Here is a 22,088-nt window from a genome sequence, read left to right as displayed (position 1 = left end):
GAGGTTGGATTCTCAACAAAATTAATTCGCGTGGTGATAAAAAGAAAATCTTGTAATAAAAGGTGACGCACCTGCAAGAACAAGATTGTACCCACCCACTGCGAACAATGCAGTTATTTTGATGGTGAAATTGCTCGGAAACTAGGGAGAGAAAATGCGCAATGACCAGCTTAACATCTATTGTTCATGGTACTGGAAGAAGAGGATCACTCAATCCCCAGAAAAACCCCAACATTAGATTAACGTCAGGTCATGCCGAGTGATCCTCACTGAGTCATTCACACATTTCCATTAATAGGTCATCGGTACAAACTTGCGAAAGACATGATAAACTTCTGTAAGAGAACATCGGCTCAGCCAGGAACCATGACCGCCGAATTCAGAAAGAAGAGCAGTTTTATTTTTCCCTACAGCGGCATTGTTTTGTTTTTTGGTCACGCAATTATTGGCACTCACGTCCAAAGAGGTAAATCTGGCTGGGCATGTCATTTCAACCTGCCGAGGCTTCACGTCCAGACATTACACAGCGCAGCAAGAGCCCTGTCCACAGCTTGACCCCTCTTCGCATTCCTCACTGGGAGGAGGGTGTGGGGGAACTTCCCAGGCAATGACTTCACTTCCCGTTTCCGGCGGAACTGCTGTCCGTTCTTCTTGGTTTCAATGGCGGCTCGCGTGATGTTGCAGCAGTGTCTTTCGGCTCGGCTGCAGGTGAAGCCGGCCGAAGGGGACAGAGCGGCTGAATACGTTCAGGTTCCGACAGGAGATAGCTTTTCCCTTCATTAAGGCTCTTGGGAACCAGCTCCAAGTTTCGGATGGGTGGAGGAACAGTTTCAAATTGTTTTCCCTCGACCCGGTCGGCTACTCTTGAATTTCATGGGGGTGGGGGATTTTGTTGATATTTTATAGTTATTTTCCTATTTTGCAGATACAAAGAGGGACATTGATCTACGTTTGTTTTTTTAAAGGGGCTACTGTAGACCTCATTCCAAAAATGAGTGAGTATATCAATATTAATGATACATTATTGCAGTCAGTTACCAGAGCAGCCTTCCCGTTCATATGGAAATCCAAGATTCATTTTTTTAATTTTTTTTTATTTTTCACACTATAAACCACATTGATCAAGATACATACATTTTCCTTTTCAAATATATACAGTGTCGTTTTCTTCCCCCCCCCCCCCACTTCCCATCCCACTCTCCCTACCTCCCCTCCCATTCATTTAAAGTTCAGAATCTAAGATACATTAAACCCGTCAAAACAATGTTGTCACTCAATAAAAACAAACAAGAATTTTCACTGAGTCAATCCTTTTCATTCCCTTCTTCTGTCATTTTAGGTGGTAGATGTCCCCGGTAGGTTTTCTCCATTGTGTTTCATGTATGGCTCCCATATTTGTTCAAATATTGTAATATTATTTCTTAAATTATATGTTATTTTTTCTAATGGAATACATTTATTCATTTCTACATACCATTGTTGTATTCTCAAATTATCTTCCAATTTCCAGGTTGACATAATACATTTTTTTTGCTACGGCTAGAGCTATCTTAACAAATCTTTTTTGTGCACCATCCAAATCAAGTCCAAATTCTTTATTTTGTATGTTACTTAGGAGGAAGATCTCTGGGTTTTTTGGTATATTGCTTTTTGTGATTTTATTTAATATCTGGTTTAGATCTTCCCAAAATTTTTTCATTTTCTCACATGTCCAGATTGCATGAATTGTTCCCATTTCCTTTTTGCAGCGAAAACATCTGTCAGATACTGTTGGATCCCATTTATTTAAATTTAGAGGTGTAATGTATAGCCTGTGTATCAAGTTATATTGTATCATACGTAACCTCATATTTATTGTATTTCTCATCGTTCCAGAGCATAACTTCTCCCATGTTTCCTTCTTTATCTTTATATTTAAATCTTGTTCCCATTTTTGTTTAGTTTTACCATTTGTTTCCTCATTCTCCATTTCTTGCAGTTTAATATACATATTGGCAATGCCTGAAATAGGTATTGTATCCTTGGGAAAATGTTCATTTTAATACAGTTTATCCTTCCTATTAGTGTTAGTGGTATGTCTTTCAAATGCTCTAAGTCGTCCTGTAATTTTTTTCATTAGTGGATAATAATTGAGTTTATATAGATGGCCGAGGTTTTTATTTATTTGTATACCTAGGTATCGTATTGTTTGCATTTGCCATCTGAATGGTGATTCTTTCTTAAATTTTGAGAAATCCACATTATTCACTGGCATTGCTTCACTTTTATTTGCGTTAATCTTGTAACCCGACACTTCTCCATATTCCTTCAATTTCTTATGTAATTCTTTTATTGATATTTCTAGTTCTGTTAAGTATACTATAACGTCATCTGCAAATAAACTGATTTTATATTCCTTGTCTTTTATTTTTATCCCTTTTATTTTATTTTCTGTTCTTATCAGTTTTGCTAGTGGTTCTATGGCTAACGCGAACAATAAGGGCGATAGTGGGGATCCCTGCCTTGTTGATCTGCTTAAATTAAATTGTTTTGATATATATCCATTTACTGTCACTTTCGCCAATGGCCCGTTATATAATGCTTTAATCCAATTAATATATTTCTCTGGTAAGCTGAATTTTTGTAGTACTTTGAATAAATAATTCCACTCTACTCTGTCAAAGGCCTTCTCTGCATCTAAAGCCACCGCTACTGTTGGAGCTTTATTTCCTTCTACTGCATGAATTAAGTTAATAAATTTACAAATATTGTCTGTTGTTCGTCTTTTTTTAATAAATCCAGTTTGGTCTAGATTTACTATTTTTGGTACATAGTCGGCTAATCTGTTTGCTAATAGTTTAGCTATTATCTTATAATCTGTGTTAAGTAAAGATATTGGTCTATATGACGCTGGTGCAAGTGGATCTTTCCCTGTCTTTGGTATTACTGTAATTATTGCTGTTTTGCATGAATCTGGTAAGCTTTATGTTTTATCAATCTGGTTGATTACTTCCAGGAGGGGAGGAATTAATAAATCTTTAAATGTTTTATAGAATTCTATTGGGAATCCATCCTCTCCTGGTGTTTTATTATTTGGTAGTTTTTTTATTATCTCTTGTATTTCTACTATTTCAAATGGTTCTGTTAATTTATTTTGTTGCTCTATTTGTGATTTTGTTAGTTCAATTTTAGTTAAAAATTCATCTATTTTGTCTTCTTTCCCTTCGTTTTCAGTTTGGTATAATTGTTCGTAGAATTCTCTGAAGTTTTCATTAATCTCCGTTGGATTATATGTGATTTGTTTGTCTTTTTTCCTTGATGCCAATACCATTCTCTTAGTTTGTTCTGTCTTAAGCTGCCATGATAGAATTTTGGATTCATATTCAATCATATTCAAGTCTTCAGACAATAGGGGCAAACGTGAGATGACCACCTTTGTGTGACTCCATCAGGCTGCGTGGAACCGAAGTACAAGGGCACCATGTGCCAAGGTTCTACCTGTTCCAAGTGTTGCAAAGGATGGGCCTGGCCCCATTTCTGCACATTGTCCTAGTCAGCTGGGCTTTGCCACACCACATCTCCGCTGTGGAATTTTTTTTTTCCAAACACATTTAACCATAATTCCATCGCAAGTTGTCCTCAAGATAACTGAGGTGGAGTGAAGATAGTCACCCACCTCTTTACAGAATGAAGATTCGCTAAGAGTGTGTGGAGAAGGATGCAAAGGTCCTTATCATGGCTCATCCCCAGCAGCAGCTTGGGATGCTCATAGAGACAGACATCCAGAATTGCTGGAAGATCATCAACTTTGTGAAAGATGCCTTTTGGTCTGGCCTTTTGGTTGGTCTTTCAACACGCATTGATGACTGAGAGGGAATACTGCTGACTGGCACATTCCAGGCTACTGGACCCTGTCCTTCCATTACTGGGAATTGAGGGGCTGAGTCCCTCAAACAAGAGAGGGGTGTTACCATAATTGGTCATATTAATGGCAATGATGCTTATGCAGTAAAATAAATATCTCTATAAAGGAATGCATTTACAAACCTGACACCAAAAATGTGAAAAAACTATTTTCATTTTTTTTTAAATTGTGAATAAAGTATATTTTTGAAATTTAAAAAAAAATTAAAACCCTGAATGCAGTAATAATCACAGTTTCAAATACCTGTTGGAAAATAGCCTTTGGCAGTTCACAGGAACTTAATTGACACCGTGAAAGGAGAAGCCCAGGAAGGATGAGTTTTTGAAGCTGAAAGTAGAGATGAAGAGGAATGATCTCAAGATTCATAATGAAATCATAGCACCTAGCATAGATGGTTGAAGACATTACTGTTGAAGTTGGATGGAATGCATGAGAGATAAATAGTCTTTGAGAAATATATGTGGAAGTGAAAATAGGGGGTTAATTAAAAAATCATGCATTTCCAGTTTGCAGGAAAATGTCAAATTGTGAATAATAAAGTATTCAACACGTGTTAAAGTATACATTGGATACCTTAAATAATTTTGATCACATGAAAGGCTTGAATTTGATTTTGTTTGGGAAAGTTTGGAGGGGTTCCATTTTCTATTATTACTGCCAGGCAACATCCTGTTACAGTTTTATAGCATGGAAGCAAGCCCTTTGGCCCAATTTATTCAAGCTGACCAAGTTATCTACTTAAGATAATCCTTTGCTCCAGATTCTTCTGAAGGATTTCTATCTATATACCAATCTAAATGTCTTTTAAATATTGCAATGGCATCTCTCTATCACTTCCTTTTCACTTCATGTTCTACCTTTGAAACTTCCCTTCCTCCCCTCTGTGCCCCCTAGTTTTAGATTCTCATGTCCTGGGATAAGGACTGACTATTTATCTTTGCTGTGCTCCTCATGATTTTACAAATTTCTAAGATCACCCCTCAGCCTCATGTTCTCCATGGGGAAAAATGTTCCCATTCTTATAATTCAAGCCGTGAAACACACCCTTGTGAATCTATTTTGCACCCTCTCCAGCTTGATGATGTTTTTCTTGGTGTAGGTGACCACAATTGCTTGGGTATGGTCTCACCAATGTCTTGTAGAACTGTAATGTGATAGCCTAACTCTTGTATTAAATGCTTTGATCAATGAAACCAAGGACGCCAAATGTGACCTTCACTACCTTGTGTACTTGCATTGCCACTTTCAAGGAACTATGTTCCTGTATCCTCATTCTCTGGGACAACATTCTCTTGAGTCCTTACCATTTGCAGTGCATGTCCTGCCCTGGTTTAACTTGCCAAAACACAATACCTCCTACTTGTCTGAATTAAATTCCGTGTCCCATTCCCTGGCCCATTTTTCCAGTTGATGAATATTCTGATGAAATCAGAATGGATCATCTTCACTGTCCACCTCTTAAACAATTTTGGTGTTATCTACAAACTTAGTAACCAGAATTATGTTGCAGTTAATCAAGTCAAAAATATTGAAGACCAAAAACTTAATCCTTGATTGTGGGTGATGTTTAGTGAAAGGAAGGAGCTCACTTAAAAGTGATATCAATTTCAATTGCCATAAAGTACAACTTAGCTCACTTATTGAAACATACCACCATTTTCCAGGTCATTGCAATCACAGCACTGATCAGTACATCCCACAAACAATTGAAAACCAGTTTTAAAGACAAAAAATGACGAAGTAAATTTGCTTGAAATAAAAAAAGATTGTGTTTTAATTTTATTCAGATAGCTTTCCCAAAATGTATTACAGATAAGCAGTTTGTATGGAATAGGAAAGTGTTTACATTTTACTATCATTTTTTTTTCCTTGCTGCAGTTAAAACATTGTTGAATGTGAAACTCTGTGAGGATAATACAGGCAACCATGTGTCTGTACTGGATGTACCTGCTAATATTCTCATTATACCTCAAGCTACTTTGGGTGGTAAAATCAAAGGACGGGCTATGCAATACCATGACAATATTGGAAAAGAAGATGGAAAAGAGCTTTATGCACTCTTTGTAGCTCAATGTGAAAAAGAGTTGGCATTGAACAGTAAATGTGCTGAAGCTCAAGTTGTGGTCAAGCATGGAACATATGGAAACAGACAAGTGTTGCAAATGGACACCAATGGTCCATATACACATCTGATTGAATTTTGAATCAATTCTGTAAATAACTATTTAATGTGCTTTACTTTTGAAGATATTCTGATTTTAATCTCAACAACAATTGATCATTGTGAGTATTGTGCATTGAATTTTGCATGTTGTGCATTGAATTTTGCATGGAAATGGCAGCCTTGTTTTATGTTTGGACTATTATCGTGTTGAATTTTCCTTTGGCAATTTTTGGAAAATAATTGAAATACTGACTTGCCATTCATTTGGGTATCAAAATAGTAATTAGACTGCCCAATTATGCTCCACTATGGTTTTAAATGTTAGGAAATATTGATCATTCACATTATTTTTGCACTCAATTTCAAGTTGTAAATACAAATAAGGTTTTTTTGTTCTCTTGATTTAAAGAGATTCTTGAAAACAATCTTTGTTCTTTAATTTCTGGAAAGTAATATTTATGATTATATGTCGCTGTTGACAACAACCATTTTACTGGTTTAAATATAATCCTGTTGTCAAATCTTCTGTGAATGTCCATGTAATATGCAAATCTGATCACAAAACTTAAACATTGGGCTACAATTTAAATTGGTAATAAAGAACCATTAATTAATCAGCAGATTAAGGTGACACTAAGGGTGTGGTTCAATTTAAGGGTAAAGATCCATTTGTGTGAAAACCACACTTCCAAATTTCTGATGAAGCATGATTTTAGCTGAAGACTTTTTCATACAGTGCCTCATCTAGTTGTAGTGTCTTTGCTACTGAGTCGTTTTTAGTGCTAATTGGAAATTGAAGTATATGGTCTGGCATGTTTTTGCTGTTCTGCCCACGGTTCAAGAGTCTATCATTCCAATGAGATTTAAAACCCCTGCTGATGGTTTGGGGGTAGATTGGGTATCTTATTTTCTCTCTGCAAAGAAAGTGTGAGCAGAATTAATTGCATATCTGTACTTGGCTCAAACAGAGCAGTTTTTTGTTACTTTTTGTAGGGAAGGGAAGTCGCAATTCATCTCAAGGATGTAGTCAACACATTTACTCTTGATTGTTCAAAGTATGGTATTTTTATCAGCACATTGGCAATGAGCTACAGCATTCCATTAATTTCATTCATTATCACCTCTCTGACATCACAATCCTCAAGTGATCATTATGTGCCTTGAAGATATCTGGTCAATACTGACTGGCTTTAGCTTTTGTTTTTTACATATCTTTAAAAATATTTTGTGTCCTGTAGCCCTGTTATTCCTTGCCACATTCAATCAGATGACCACCTAGTTCATCAGACTTTCATCACTCCTTGAAGAAATGCCTTGAAAATAGGCCTGTGATTCCTTTAATCTTTCCACAGGTGCAATCTTTCTCAGAAAAGTTTGATCAATTCTCCTTTGGAGGCTGTCTGTGCTAATATTTCTTGCTCTGCTACCTTAGCTATCCAAAAGTGTGTCTTCTGAGAAAACTTGACTTTGTCCAAGCGGTTATGAGTATTTCTACAAAGCCTGCCCCATTTTGTGACCTGTGAAGACAAGGTTGACTTCAAGAGAACATTCCACGAGTAGCACAACACTTACTGTGCCAGCGACCTGGGTTTGAATCCTACACTATTAGGAGTTCGAACACTCTCCCTGTGTATGCATGGGTTTCCTCTGGGTGCTTCAGTTTCCTTCCACCCCCTCAAAATATAATGGGATTACAGGTAAATTGGGGTATTTAGCTGGCAAGAGCTTGTTACTGTGCTGTAAATTCCAGTGGGCTGTTCCTTATTTGTAGTGCTGCACTTGTCATCTTAGCTGCACAAACAAATTCTGACTTACACAGAAATAAACTTGCGATTTGCAAATTTTTTTTCTGAAATTGTTGGAAAATACTCAGCATGTAGAGCAGAATCTGTGGAAGGAGAAATGGTTAACATGTCAGATTGATGACTTAAACTATTCTGCTGATTGGCATCAACTTGAAGGTTAACTTTTTCTCTCTGCTGATCTCTGACCAGATATGAATGCCTGACCTGCTGGTGTTTCCAGATTCTGCAGTTTTTCTTGTTGTTTTTAAACTTGCTTTCTCAAACTGACATTTTAAATTAATTCAGTACGAGATATTTTAAAATGAATTCTATGGTAAATTCATGCATTGTATGTTTTGAATAATGCATCAAGATAATGTTTTCTTTAGATTATAGGTTATTATTGCATTCAGATCTACCATAATCTTTAATTATTATGAGATGTTTTCTGCTGAATGTAGTTGTAAGTTCTGGATTTCCAGAGTCAGTCAGTTGAAGTATAATATCGGGAAATTAAATTGTAATGTTCTGGTTTTACTGGTACAAAATGGGTGACAAAATAGCAGTTGGGATTTTATGCCTAAAGTTTGTCATGTTGACCATGGCTTCTCCATTGGTATCTGGTATGGTTTTTAGACTGCAGGCATGTAACGGCACGATCAAGGTATTTTGCCGCTACATGGGCAGTCTGAAAAAGAATGCAGGAATTTTGAGTCAATTCCTGCACAGCAATTTATCCTTCAGGATCCCTACAACTTTTTGGAGGAAGCCTGCAGTGTAAATCTTACTGGAAAAATTCATTGACGGTCATCCACTCAACTGCATGACCAACCCCCAGGACTGTTGCTCTCAGGTTCTTGCAGCCTAAAAAAAAGCACCCAGTGTGAACGACCACACAGGCAGTAGTTATATTAATTTTTTTTCCACGATTTTCCTGACATTGCAGTCTAAAATCATATGGGATTTAGGCCCAGATTAGACATTAGACTGCTTCATTGTGTAACTGGGAGGATTAATGGATATTTGAGATACCATTTACAAAATCATTTTGCACAGGTGTGCATCATGCATATTGGTTTCCACAAGTGCTTGGCAACCAAACCAGAAGGAGCCAAGCTGAGGAGAAAATATATATTATGTTAATTTCCATCATTATGGCGTTTGGAAGATCAACAATTCAGCAAGTGAATTGCTTAGTTGGTTGCCATCATATCTTCTCTTGAATTCTTCTCACAATTTCATGAAGGTGCTTGGTTTCAACATATTTCTGAGCCAACAAGCTGCCTCTTGAGTTGGCATTTGGAATCTTGAGCTCTTGGAGATTACAAAAATGGGTCTTAGACTAATTTGTATGCTGCATGAAGATTTCACTCTGTGCTGGTGTGATTCAATTGTTTTAGCCCCCTTGTCTCCAAACAGCTGAATTAACTTGAGGTTTTGAAGCAACTGGTTGAGAGAAATTTGATTCTTCTCTTGTCAGAAAGGAAAGTAGTTGTTTTCTATTTCAATATTTGACAGGCTACCAATGACATTTGACATTCCAAGGTGAGGCAGGAGGAGTGTCAGGGTAGAGTGAAAATAATAAACCAGAATTATAAATACAAGTATTTACAAGTAATTTTAACCATATATAACCACTTACAGCACAGAACAGGCCAGTTCGGCCCTACTAGTCCATGCCGTAACAAATCCCCACCCTCCTAGTCCCACTGACCAGCACCCCGGTCCATACCCCTCCAGTCCTCTCCTCTCCAGGTAACTATCCAGTCTTTCCTTAAATGTAACCAATGATCCCGCCTCAACCACGTCTGCCGGAAAGCTCATTCCACATCCCCACCACTGCGTAAAGAAATTTCCCCTCATGTTCCCCTTATAATTTTCCCCCTTCAATCTTAAACCATGCCCTTAGTTAGAATCTCCCCCACTCTTAATTGAAAAAGCCTATCCACATTTACTCTGACTGTCCCTTTTAAAATCTTAAACACCTCTATCAAGTCCCCCCTCAATCTCCTACGCTCCAGAGAGAAAAGCCCCAGTCTGCACAACCTTTCCCTGTAACTCAAACCTTGAAATCCTGTCAACATTCTCGTGAACCTTCTCTGCACTCTCTCTATTTTGTTTATATCTTTCCTATAATTTGGTGACCAAAACTGTACACAGTACTCCAAATTTGGCCTCACCAATGCCTTGTACAATTTCATAACCTCCCTACTCTTGAATTCAATACTCCAATTTATGAAGGCCAACATTCCAAATGCCTTCTTCACCACACCATCTACCTGAGTATCAGCCTTGAGGGTACTATTTACCATCACTTGTTGCTCTGCACATCTCAATAGCCTACCATTTAATGCATATAACCTATTTAGATTTGCCTTTCCAAAATGTAACACCTCACACTTATCTGTATTAAATTCCATCAGCCATTTCTCAGCCCACACCTCCAGCCTTCCTAAATCACCTTTTAATCTACGGTAATCTTCCTCATTGTCCACAACACCACCAATCTTTGTATCATCCGCAAACTTGCTTATCCAATTCTCCACCCTTACTTCCAGATCGTTAATATATATAACGAACAATAGTGGACCCAGGACCGATCCCTGAGGAACTCCACTAGTCACCGGCCTCCAATTGGACAAACAATTTTCTACCACTACTCTGACACCTCCCGTCCAACCATTGCTGAATCCATTTCACTACCTCCTTATTTATACCTAATGCCTCCACCTTTTTTCCTAACCTCCTGTGGGGAACTTTGTCAAAAGCTTTTCTAAAGTCTAAATAGACAACATCCACAACCTTTTTTGTAACCCCCTCGAAAAACTCAAATCAGGTTTGTCAAGCATGATCTACCCCTGACAAAACCATGCCGATTACTCCCTATCAATCCCTGTACCTCCAAATATTTGTAAATACCATCCCTCAGAACACTTTCCATCAACTTGCCCACCACAGACGTCAGACTCATGGGCCTATAATTCCTAGGTTTACATTTGGACCCTTTCTTAAACAGCGGAACCACATTCGCCACCCTCCAATCCTTTGGCACTACCCCCGTAGCCAGTGACATCCTAAATATCTCTGTTAATGGCCCCACTATCTGTCCATAAGCCTCCCTGAGTGTCCTTGGGAATATTTTGTCCGGACTCTGAGATTTATCCAGCCTTATCTTTTTCAACACAGCCATCACTTCCTCCTCGGTTATCCTTATATGCTTCATGACCTCCCCACTATTTTTCTTTACTTCAACTGGTTCAATATTTTTTTCCCTAGGCAAAGAAATCATTCAAAATTTCCCCCATTTCCTCTGATTTCTCACTCAGCCTTCCCTCGCTATCTACAATTTGCAAGTATTCTGCCATTGGTTTAGAAAATCAATAAAAAGTCATGGCACTCAAAATTCAGTGGACACTTTATTGGGTAATTGAAAAACCAATAATTAAAAAGATATATAGAACTGATGTCCACAGTTTGAAATACAAATTCAGTTGTGATGTCAATATAATGAAGAAAATAATTATGAAATTTAATAGTTGGATTATGGGAGCAAAGCTTAAATACACTATTTGAAATAAAGTAATATTTGAAATGTACCTTGTACGAGTTGCTCTTTGTGCAGCCAGTAATTTTTATCCTGCAAATTTTGAGATATGTTCTGTCAAAACTGCAGAAATGCCAAGGCAGAATCTGAATAATTGTGTATGTCATTATTGTTTGTACTGTTTTCATAAGTTTTATTTGGTCCTTATTCTTTGTGGTGCTCTTTTTCTGATTTCCACCTCCCAACCCTATCGCAGTATTGTAAATATATTATTTTATGAGGATGAGCTGTTGGTGTGTTGAATATTTAATTTTGTACACTTGCATCGTTACTTGAATCACTATTTTGCAGGTGTCTTCGTGGTGCTAACACACCTCATGAAGTTCGGTATTTCTGAAAAGTATTCTATAATTCTTTTTATCCAAATAGATTTTAAGAATCTGTTCCTGTTGTTTGGTTGCCAACAGTGGTCTCAGTCCCCTCAACATGGGAGGGAAGAAATCAACTTCTAACTGCTGTCAGGTGATGTGATGGAAAGTACACATTTGTTGGCATGACATGGGAACAGAGTGAATTTTCTTCAACAAATTGTTTGCTTACTCATCAAAAATATCTGTTAAGGTGTTATAACATAACATAACAATTACAGCACGGAAACAGGCCATTAGGCCCTTCTAGTCCGCACCGAACCAAACACCCCTTTCTAGTCCCACCTCCCTGCACAATGCCCATAACCCTCCATCTTCTCATCCATATACCTGTCCAACCTTTTCTTAAATAATACAATTGACTCCGCCACCACTATTTCTCCTGGAAGTTCATTCCACACGGCTACCACTCTCTGAGTAAAGAAGTTCCCCCTCATGTTACCTCTGAACCTCTGCCCCTTAATTCTTAACTCATGTCCTCTTGTTTTAATCTTTCCTCCTCTTAACGGAAATAGTCTATCCACATCCACTCTATCTATCCCTTTCATAATCTTAAATACTTCTATCAAATCCCCTCTCAGCCTTCTATGCTCCAAAGAATAAAGACCTAATCTGTCCAATCTCTCCCTATACTCTAGATGCTTAAACCCAGGTAACATTCTGGTAAACCTTCTCTGCACTCTCTCCACTCTGTTTATATCCTTCCTATAATTAGGCGACCAGAACTGCACACAGAACTCCAAATTAGGCTGCACCAACGTCTTATACAATCTCAACATCACCTCCCAACTCCTATATTCCATGCAATGATTGATAAAGGCCAGCATACTAAAAGCCTTCTTCACCACCCTATTCACGTGAGTTTCTACCTTCAGGGAACGATGTACCGTTACCCCTAAATCTTTCTGCTCTTCTGTATTCCTCAATGCTCTCCCATTTACCACGTATGTCCTATTCTGATTCTTCTTACCAAAATGAAGCACCTCACACTTATCAGCATTAAATTCCATCTGCCATTTTTCAGCCCACTTTTCTAAGCAGCCCAAATCCCTCTGCAATCCTTGAAAACCTTCTTCATTATCCACTATTCCACCTATCTTAGTATCGTCTGCATATTTACTAATCCAATTCACCACCCCATCATCTAGATCATTAATGTATATAACGAACAACAATGGGCCCAATACAGATCCTTGAGGCACACCACTGGTCACCGGCCTCCAACCTGACAGACAATTATCCACTACCACTCTCTGGCCTCTCCCTTTAAGCCAATGTTCAATCCATTTGACTATCTCAAAATTTATACCGAAAGACTGCACCTTCCTAACTAACCTTCCATGTGGTACCTTATCGAAGGCCTTACTGAAGTCCATATAGACAACATCCACTGCGCTACCCTCATCCACATTCCTAGTCACCTCTTCAAAAAATTCAATCAGATTGGTCAAACATGACCTTCCTCCCACAAATCCATGTTGAGTGCTCCTGATCAGACCCTGTCTATCCAGATGTTTATAAGTACTATCTCTAAGAATTTTCTCCATTAATTTACCTACCACAGACGTCAAACTTACAGGCCGATAGTTGCCAGGCTTCCTCCTTGAACCCTTTTTAAATAATGGAACCACATGCGCAATGCGCCAATCCTCCGGCACTATCCCCATATCTAATGACATTTGGAAAATTACCGCCAGAGCTTCTGCTATTTCCTCCTTCACTTCTCTCAATGTCCTGGGGAAGATCCCGTCTGGTCCCGGAGACTTATCCACCTTTATATTCTTCAAAAGCCCTAAAACTACACCTTTTGTAATCTCTATATTCCCCATATTTACCCAATTTGCTTTTTTTTATCTCACATCTCCCAATATCCTTCTCCTTAGTGAATACCGAAGAAAAGGTGAAATTAGAACTTTGCCAAGGGAAAATGTATTTAAATAATAGGTGGGAAGAACTGTCAGAACTTTAAAAAAAAGACCAGCCTAAGGTACTTGTTGCAATATAGAATATTTTTGGACTTTCAATAGATTTATGTACCATATTTGATAGCATATAAGACCCCCCATTTTTAGCGTGAAAAATTAGTTTTAATATATTTACAGGTAAAACTTGGACAGAATGTACAATTAGGACATCAGTAAAACTCATTTTAATAATACTGCAGTAATTAACAGAAAACCTTTAATATGAGAACATTAAAACAAGTAATTATATACAAAACACAATAAAACATCAATGTTCTGTAACAACGACTTTAATCATCTTCACTGCCTGAACATTCATCAGCTTTGTCACTGTAAAGTCCAAAAACACAGAATCACTACTGTTGGTATTGCTGTTTTCAAATAATGCATCGTCCTCAGTGTCATCAAGGGCATTACTAATTACAGACTTCTTAAAAGCCTTAACAATAAGGGAGGAGTCACGTGATGGAGTAGTGGCCGGTCAGAGAATTCCAGCCCTCTCCGGAAAAGTTAAAAAAAAATGCACAAAACACAAAGGTACAAGAGTAAAAATTAAAACAAAGTAAAAATAAAGGTGAGAAGAAAATGGCAGCGAATAGAGAAAAGTCAAAAACAACGGGAAGAAAAGAAGAAAGAACGTCGGAAGAAGAAGGTGAAGGGCTTACCTGTCCGAGGAGGCCCGCCGCGGAGAGAGAAGCCCGCTCCCTCAGGTCAGTGAAAGTCCCGAGCTCGGACTACAAAAATGGCTCGAGGAGCCGAGTAAAAGTGCGCAACCACGCATGCGCAAGGAGTCGTATAAAACTGGGGGAAAAAATTAACAGAAAGAACAAAGTAACCAAATTTATAATTAAATAGATGCAAGAAATGCAACTTTTGGATATATGGAGGAAACAACACCCAAAGGAAAAGGAATATTCATATTATTCGGGTAGACATAAAACGTACTCAAGAACAGACCTATTTCTGTTATCAGCTCGTATGCAAGATAGAGTAAGAAAAACAGAATATAAAGCTAGAATATTATCGGACCATTCACCCTTGATATTGACAATAGAGTTAGAGGACATCCCTCCAAGAATGTATAGATGGAGATTAAACCCCATGCTACTTAAAAGGCAGGATTTTAGAGAATTAATTGAAAGACAAATTAAAATGTACTTTGAAATAAATACAGAATCAGTGAAAGATAAGTTTATACTATGGGATGCAATGAAAGCGTTCATTAGAGGGCAAATAATAAGTTAAGTAACCAAGATGAAGAAGGACTACAATCAGGAAACAGCAGTTGGAAAGGGAAATAGTAAATATAGAAAAAGAATTAGCAATGAAGGAAGATACAACTAAAAGAAGAGAATTGGCAGATAAAATAAAATATGAAACACTACAAACATATAAGATGGAGAAGAACATAATGAAGACAAAACAGAAATATTATCAACTAGGGGAAAAAACGCATAAAATTTTAGCATGGCAGCTTAACACAGAACAAGCTAAGAAAATGGTATTGGCATCAAGGGAAAAAAGACAAACAAATCACATATAATCCAACGGAGATTAATGAAAACTTTAGAGAATTCTATGAACAATTATACCAAACTGAAAACGAAGGGAAAGAAGGCAAAATAGATGAATTTTTAACTAAAATTGAACTACCAAAATTACAAATAGAGGAACAAAATAAATTAACAGAACCATTTGAAATAGTAGAAATACAAGAGATAATAAAAAAACTACCAAATAATAAAACACCAGGAGAGGATGGATTCCCAATAGAATTCTATAAAACATTTAAAGATTTATTAATTCCTCCCCTCCTGGAAGTAATCAACCAGATTGACAAAACACAAAGCTTACCAGATTCATGTAAAAAAGCAATAATTACAGTAATACCAAAGCAAGGGAAAGATCCACTCGCACCAGTGTCATATAGACCAATATCTTTACTTAACACAGATTATAAGATAATAGCTAAACTATTAGCAAACAGATTAGCAGATTATGTACCTAAAATAGTAAATCTAGACCAAACTGGATTTATTAAAAAAAGATGAACAACAGACAATATTTGTAAATTTATTAACTTAATTCATGCAGTAGAAGGGAGTAAAGCGCCAACAGTAGCAGTTGCTTTAGACGCAGAGAAGGCCTTTGACAGAGTAGAATGGAATTATTTATTCAAAGTATTGCAAAAATTCAGTTTACCAGAGAAATATATTAATTGGATTAAAGCAATTTAATTTAAGCAGATCAACATTGCAGGGATGCCCACTATCACCCTTATTGTTTGTGTTAGCTATAGAACCACTAGCAGAATTAATCAGAACAGAAAATAATATAAAAGGGATAAAAATAAAAGACAAGGAATATTAAATCAGTTTATTTGCGGACGATGTTATAGTATACTTAACAGAACCAGAACTATCAATAAAAGAATTATATAAGAAATTGAAGGAATATGGAGAAGTGTCGGGTTACAAGATTAACGTAAATAAAAGTGAAGCAATGCCAATGAATAATGCGGATTTCTCAAAATTTAAGAAGGAATCACCATTCAGATGGCAAATGCAAGCAATAAGATACCTAGGTATACAAATAAATAAAACTCTGGGCCATCTATATAAACTCAATTATTATCCACTAATGAAAAAATTACCGGACGATTTAGAGCATTGGAAAGATTTACCATTAACACTAATAGGAAGGATAAACTGTATTAAAATGAACATTTTCCCAAGGATATTATACCTATTTCAGGCAATGCCAATAAACTTGACAGAGAAATTCTTCAAGGAGTTAAAGAAAATAGTAAGGAAATTTTTATGGAAAGGGGGAAACCGAGGATAGCACTAGATAAATTAACAGAATGGTATAAACAAGGAGGCTTACAACTGCCAAACTTTAAAAATTATTATAGAGCCGCACAATTAAGATACCTATCATATTTTTATCAAACAAGGGAAAAGCCAGATTGGACTAGATTAGAATTAGATAAAATAGGGGAGAAGATACCCGAACATATTCCCTGCTCTCAAGATTATCTCTTTGGTTTTGATAGAGCCAGATGTTCAATGCCTGACACATCCAGTCATCCTCGGATCCGAGCTTTGGCCAATATACTGAACTCCCTTTTATCGGACTTTTAACCCATTCCAAACAGCAATACCTGACCATGGTCAGTTTGTCTTTCCCACAGGTTCTCCCCGCATCCCAATTAGATAACGTTAATCCTAACGGACTTTGCTTGGTTATTTGATCTTCCCATCCTTCCTTAGGACTCTCTTCCTTACTACTCACACCTCCCATACAAACAGGTAAGTAAAATTTCTCTTACCGAGATCCAGTAGATAGCTCTAGCGCGCTTTCTTAACGTCCTCTCGTTGTTTGTTCTCAATGCCTCTTCTCAGATATCACTCGCTTCATCCACTGACTAGTCACCCTTCGTCCGTGAGTCCAACTGGGGTGTACCTACCCCCGTCGTCAGTCACTCTGTCAGTGGAGGGAGTGGGATCCCGGACGAACCCCCATTAGTTAGAAACAGAAGTACCTTCACAGAAATTGCTCGAGACAAAAATTGAGAAAAAAGAACATTTATTATACAACAATGCAAGTTGGGTGCTTCCCCTTACCCTGGGAATACACACACACACTGGGGCTCACCCAACTTTTATACAGTTGGTTTCAGTATAGGAATACCCTCCCCCTTACATTCTTCTGCCTCCTGGATGAGTTTGGCATTAGGCAATCCTGTCTGCCTACGTGCTGTTTCTGTGAACTTGGAGGATCATGGGGTAACCTGTCAGTGTCCCATCATGTCATTGTCCTTATTCACACCTTCCTGACTCTCAGGGCTGACTAACCCTTCTTACATGCAGAACTTCCTAATTCTGTCTAAGGCTAGAAGACCCTTATCTTATTCAGACTATCTTCACTTCCTACATTCTAATATCTATTCTTATCCTATTCATACTGGCTTTATTCATTAAACATATCTATACTAGTTTCCTCATCTTCATATTTTTATATCAGTTTTACTCATCTCTCACAATCCTCACTTTTCTTTTAGATCAGTGCTACTCATCCCTCACACTTGTAACACCAACCTTCAGTTCCAGTAAAAATCCTTATGCTTTTGTTCTTCTACTAAGTTCCTGGCCTTGTGCATTATCATCTTGGTAGAAACACATTTCTCTGCTTCTCTTTCATTTAGCTCCCAGTTTTTTTTTAAACTCAAGTTGCGGCCAATGTGGGGCTACCCTTTTTAGCAACCTATTGACGTTTTTCTTGCTTTCTCCATTCACGTACCATTTTTGCTGGAGGCAGTTGTCCAAAAACTAGCTGCTGCTCTATTACCATGCTCCTTAGCACACGTTATGACATAGTTTGCATGCAATAGTGTATCTTGGGCAGTTTCCTCCAGTCGACCTCCTTGTGGATTATATCCTCCACTATAGTGCCCAAAATGGCGGCTCCAAAATGTCACCTTCACGTATAAGACCTGGGCTGGTTTTTAAGGCTATTTTCTGGAAAAAATGGGGGGGGGGGGTGTTTTATGCTGTCAAATACAGAAGTTGAAAATCAGTGAAATTCATCAGAATGTAATTGTTAATTTGTCAATGAAAAAAAAAATTGTAATTGAAGGGTGCATGGGATCCATGGTAAGTTGACAGTTTAAATACAACATTGGAAAATGGTGGTAGAAGGCAAAACACTCCCCCCCCCCCCCATTGAGAACATTGACAGGGAATGCTGCCATTGGAGAGCAGCACAATCATCAAGGATTCACCCCCTCCCCCTCCCCAGCACATGCTCTTTTCGCTACTACCATCAGGAAAGAGGTATAGGTGCCTCAAGATTTGCACCACAACAGCTGCTACCCCTCCACCATCAGACTCAACAACAAACTCAATCAGGGAATAATTTAAGGACTCTATTGATTTTTATTCTCTCTGCATTTCACAGTCTGCTTACATTTCTTTATGTTGTGTAATTTTTTTTGCATTACCAATAAGTGGTAATTGCCTCACCCACAGACTAAATCTGTGATGTCATGTATGCACTCCTAACAATAAATCAGATCTGACCAGTTACAGAAATGACAAATGGAGTTTAATGTAGATAAATACTGTTAAGTGTGAGGTGTTACACTTTGGGAGATGAAATGTAAGGGGAAAGGGGCTCTTAAAAGTATTGTGCGCAGAGGGATGGAGAGGTCCAGATCCATAGCTCGTTGAAAGTGGCCAAGTAGATTGGATGGTAAAGAAAATATATCGAATGCTTGGCCTCATTGGGATTGCATTGAATATAAAATTGAGGAGGTGATCTTGGAGATGTATGAAACTTTGGTGAGGGGGTCATTTGAAAGCTGTGCAATTGTGGTTGCCCCATTACTTGAATGATGTGAAGGTTTTGAATAGACGACATGAGAGGTTTATTGAGATGTTGATTGGTTTTGAGGGTATGAATTCCGGTGAGAGATTGGATTAAGGATGTGGAGGGGTGACTTGATAGAGGTTTATAAAATCATGAGGCATTGATAAGGCATACAATCAGAATCTTTTCCCCCAGGCAAAGCCATCACATGCTGGAGAACATGTATTTAAGGCGAGGGAGAGGAAGTTTAAAGGAAATTGTGTGTGTGTGGTGGTGGGGGGAATGGGAGTTGCAAACATTTTACAGAGAGTGGTTGGTGCTTGGAACAGGCTGGTCAGAGTCGTGGTAGAAGCTAAGTGGAATAAAATTTAAAGCAAAAATTACCAGAACGATCAAAACAGACACCAAATGTTTCTGTGGATAACGGAAAAAAAAAATAGCCAAGGGAAGTGTGCGATTTCTGGAGGATGAAACTGGAGAATTAATACCAGAAAACAACGCAATTTTTTCAAGATGAGAGGCAAAAGTCAGCAAGTCCAGATCAGTTGACTGACTTATTGTGGAAACCTGCCAATAATTTTAGCTTGTTTTTTCAGCTTCATATGTTCAAAATATCAATATTTCATGGAAGGTAAATGAATGTTTGACCAAGTTGCTCGACTTATTGCAAACCGGTAGAGGAGAAGTTAGAGACGTCTTCTGACGAGGGCCGGGCAGAGAGGAAAAGCTCATGAATTGAAGACAGATAGAAATCAAGTTCCCGATTACTTCTTGTTCAGGGTTGGGTGTCTCGAGTGGGGGGCCTCGGGGACCAGTTCTTGGCCCTCGATTACTGATATTAATGAAGCTGAAAGCGGGTGGACTATCAGGTGTCCAATTTTAACTCACGATCCAAACAGTAAGAGAAGTTCAAAATTGCCACTCGTGGTCGGCAACTCGATGGAAATCCACTTAATTTTTTTATTTTGCCCCCCCCCTCCCCCGAAATGAGTAATATTCCCCATTCTCGGCCCCTGATGAAAAAAGGTGATCGTCGAACGGTTGGGAGCGCATCGACCTCGTTCTGCGCAGCGCTGCGGGCTCAGCTCCCGAGCTGTTCGGTTGCTCGGAGTTCGCTGGCCTGGCCTGGCCTGGCCCCTCCGCCTGTCGCTCGCTCACTCGGAGTTGGTCTCGCTGGCCTGGCCTGGTCTCCGGCGCCCCACCGTCCCTTGGTGCCGGCACCTGTAGCCGCGAAGAGGCCGTTGCGAGCCCGGGGCTGGGTGGGGGTTCCGTGCGCGGGGTGAGTGACTGCCGCCCTGGAAGTGGGGTCGGGGCCTGCTGTTCTGAAGACGGCAGGGTGGCTGCAAAGGAGTGCTCAAACCCGCCTGGGTTTTCGGGGCGACCCCTCACCCCGGGGGATCACCCGGCCATCGCCTGAAGTTTCGAGGAAGTCGCTGATTAAACCCTTCGAGAGAGAGAGAGAGAGAGAGACAGGCAAGAGGTGAAAGGTCGAGGGAAGGGTTTCGACGGGGCTGGGCAAGGCAGGCTGAAGTGGATTTGGTCGGGGATCCGGAGACGTCCATCAGTTGTTGTGAGGGAGGTTGCAGGGTGTTGCCTTTTGTGAATTATTGGTCTGAAAAATGTTGAAACTTGCTTATTTTTTAACAGCAATGGAGCAAAAAGCATGAACTCCGGCAGTTTTTCCAGAAAGCGCCGTATGTGTAATTTGCAGTTAATATTTGTGCATGAGTTTTGGATTTTTCGTGAAGAACTGGATCTTGTCGGTTGGGTGTGGGAGTTTGGACGGGGGTCATCCGCCGGCAAGTGGTTTAGTCCAAGCGAGAAGGTTCAGGAAACACCAGTTTGACAATTGAGGATAACTCCTGAGTGTGAATTGGAACCGGGTTTTCAGTGGAAAATATTTAAAGTGGGTATTGGTTCCAAAAACAAAGCTTCTGAATCCACATTTACTTTGTTGCAGGCAGGATGGTTTTGTTTGGAGAGACTTTCCCTCTGCTAGTTTTGCAAGAAATGGACAACAATATCAGTCTCTCTGAGCAGAAACAAGCAAATCATATTTTGGTCAGATCAGTCTCAGGAACCCTTGAAACAACTCGATTCAAATTCATTTGAACTACCGAATTTGTATTTTTAAATGTGTCCATTCATTAAAATAGTTGCATTCATTGAGGAGAGACAGTTTATGATCACTGTTTGGATTTTATTTGTCCATCAAAGTTGAATGACAATTTCCCTTCTAAGTGGCATTTATAGATTTTCTTAAATTAAAAAAGATATCTGCAATAAACTGAACTATACGTTTCAGAGACTGGTTAGTAATTTATTTAAGGTTCATTACAAATTTAGTTGACTGTTGAGGTCCATTTTTCTCAAATGGACTGAGATGCATCATGTCCCCTCTCGACTCTTGCACATTTTCAGTGAGAATTTTACAATTAGGATTTGGTATGTTGAAAGACACACTCTCAAATATTGGAAGAAGGAAAATTTATGTAAAGTTTTCGGTTAGTTTTTGTTTGAAATACCAATACACTTTAAGCTTTCAAAATGTATTGATACAGGAAGACTGGATTGTTCTATGATATTCATGGGCAGCTATTACCTCAGTAATCTAAGGTAATTGACAGAATAATCCATGTTTCGTGTATTTTCTACATGCCTTTGTGTAAGGTATTAATTGTTTATGCATGGTATTGATCAACTATACAAGCATTCATTTTAAACTCGGTGAATTTGCAACCATATTCTTACCACCAGATGTCAGCAGTGCATTTGTGGAAGTAGGATGTGGCTGAGCTATTTTCAAGAGATCTGTTCATTTTGTGCATCACCAAGGTAGTTGGCTGATCCTGGACCCAGTTTTTGTTACCACACGGACATCTCAGTTTATCATAAATAATTTATACATCCAGTTACTTAGTGCTGCAGCT

General features: G+C 38.6%; 2 protein-coding genes and 1 long non-coding RNA gene across 5 annotated transcripts in view; 2 read left to right on the top strand and 1 right to left on the bottom strand.

Annotated features, from left to right (window-relative positions):
* The first annotated feature begins 635 nt into the window (after window positions 1–635).
* dtd2 (D-aminoacyl-tRNA deacylase 2) lies at window positions 636–11,676 on the top strand. Its single transcript, XM_069916729.1, has 3 exons — window positions 636–750; window positions 926–995; window positions 5,783–11,676. Exons 1-3 carry the CDS (start codon window positions 661–663, stop codon window positions 6,106–6,108), a joined length of 486 nt encoding a protein of 161 aa, XP_069772830.1. The 5' UTR covers window positions 636–660; the 3' UTR covers window positions 6,109–11,676.
* A 2,315-nt stretch (window positions 11,677–13,991) lies between these two features.
* LOC138753563 (uncharacterized) lies at window positions 13,992–18,489 on the bottom strand. Its single transcript, XR_011351258.1, has 3 exons — window positions 17,120–18,489; window positions 14,454–14,589; window positions 13,992–14,118 (listed from the first exon to the last, which is right to left on the bottom strand). It is a non-coding gene; the product is annotated as an uncharacterized lncRNA (long non-coding RNA).
* Window positions 18,490–20,208: 1,719 nt separating this feature from the next.
* heatr5a (HEAT repeat containing 5a) overlaps window positions 20,209–22,088 on the top strand; it is a 157,103-nt gene continuing 155,223 nt past the window's right edge. The window contains exon 1 of one of the 3 annotated variants that reach the window (XM_069916719.1): window positions 20,209–20,437. The gene's annotated coding sequence lies outside the window, so the exon portion shown is untranslated. Of the gene's footprint in view, window positions 20,639–22,088 lie in introns of all 3 variants that reach the window. The other 2 variants (XM_069916718.1, XM_069916720.1) reach the window with 2 other exon arrangements.

The sequence above is a fragment of the Narcine bancroftii genome, chromosome 2 (genome assembly GCF_036971445.1).
Source record: "Narcine bancroftii isolate sNarBan1 chromosome 2, sNarBan1.hap1, whole genome shotgun sequence".
Lineage (NCBI taxonomy): Eukaryota > Metazoa > Chordata > Chondrichthyes > Torpediniformes > Narcinidae > Narcine > Narcine bancroftii.
The sequence above is the reverse complement of the archived record's forward strand: the minus strand, read 5'-3'. Positions and strand labels throughout refer to the sequence as shown.

Coding starts and splice junctions, on each gene's coding strand:
- dtd2 (XM_069916729.1), top strand. CDS start 661: ATGGCGGCTCGCGTGATGTTGCAGCAGTGTCTTTCGGCTCGGCTGCAG. Junction 751..925: donor GAGCGGCTGAATACGTTCAG/GTTCCGACAGGA, acceptor CCTATTTTGCAG/ATACAAAGAGGGACATTGAT. Junction 996..5,782: donor AGACCTCATTCCAAAAATGA/GTGAGTATATCA, acceptor TCCTTGCTGCAG/TTAAAACATTGTTGAATGTG.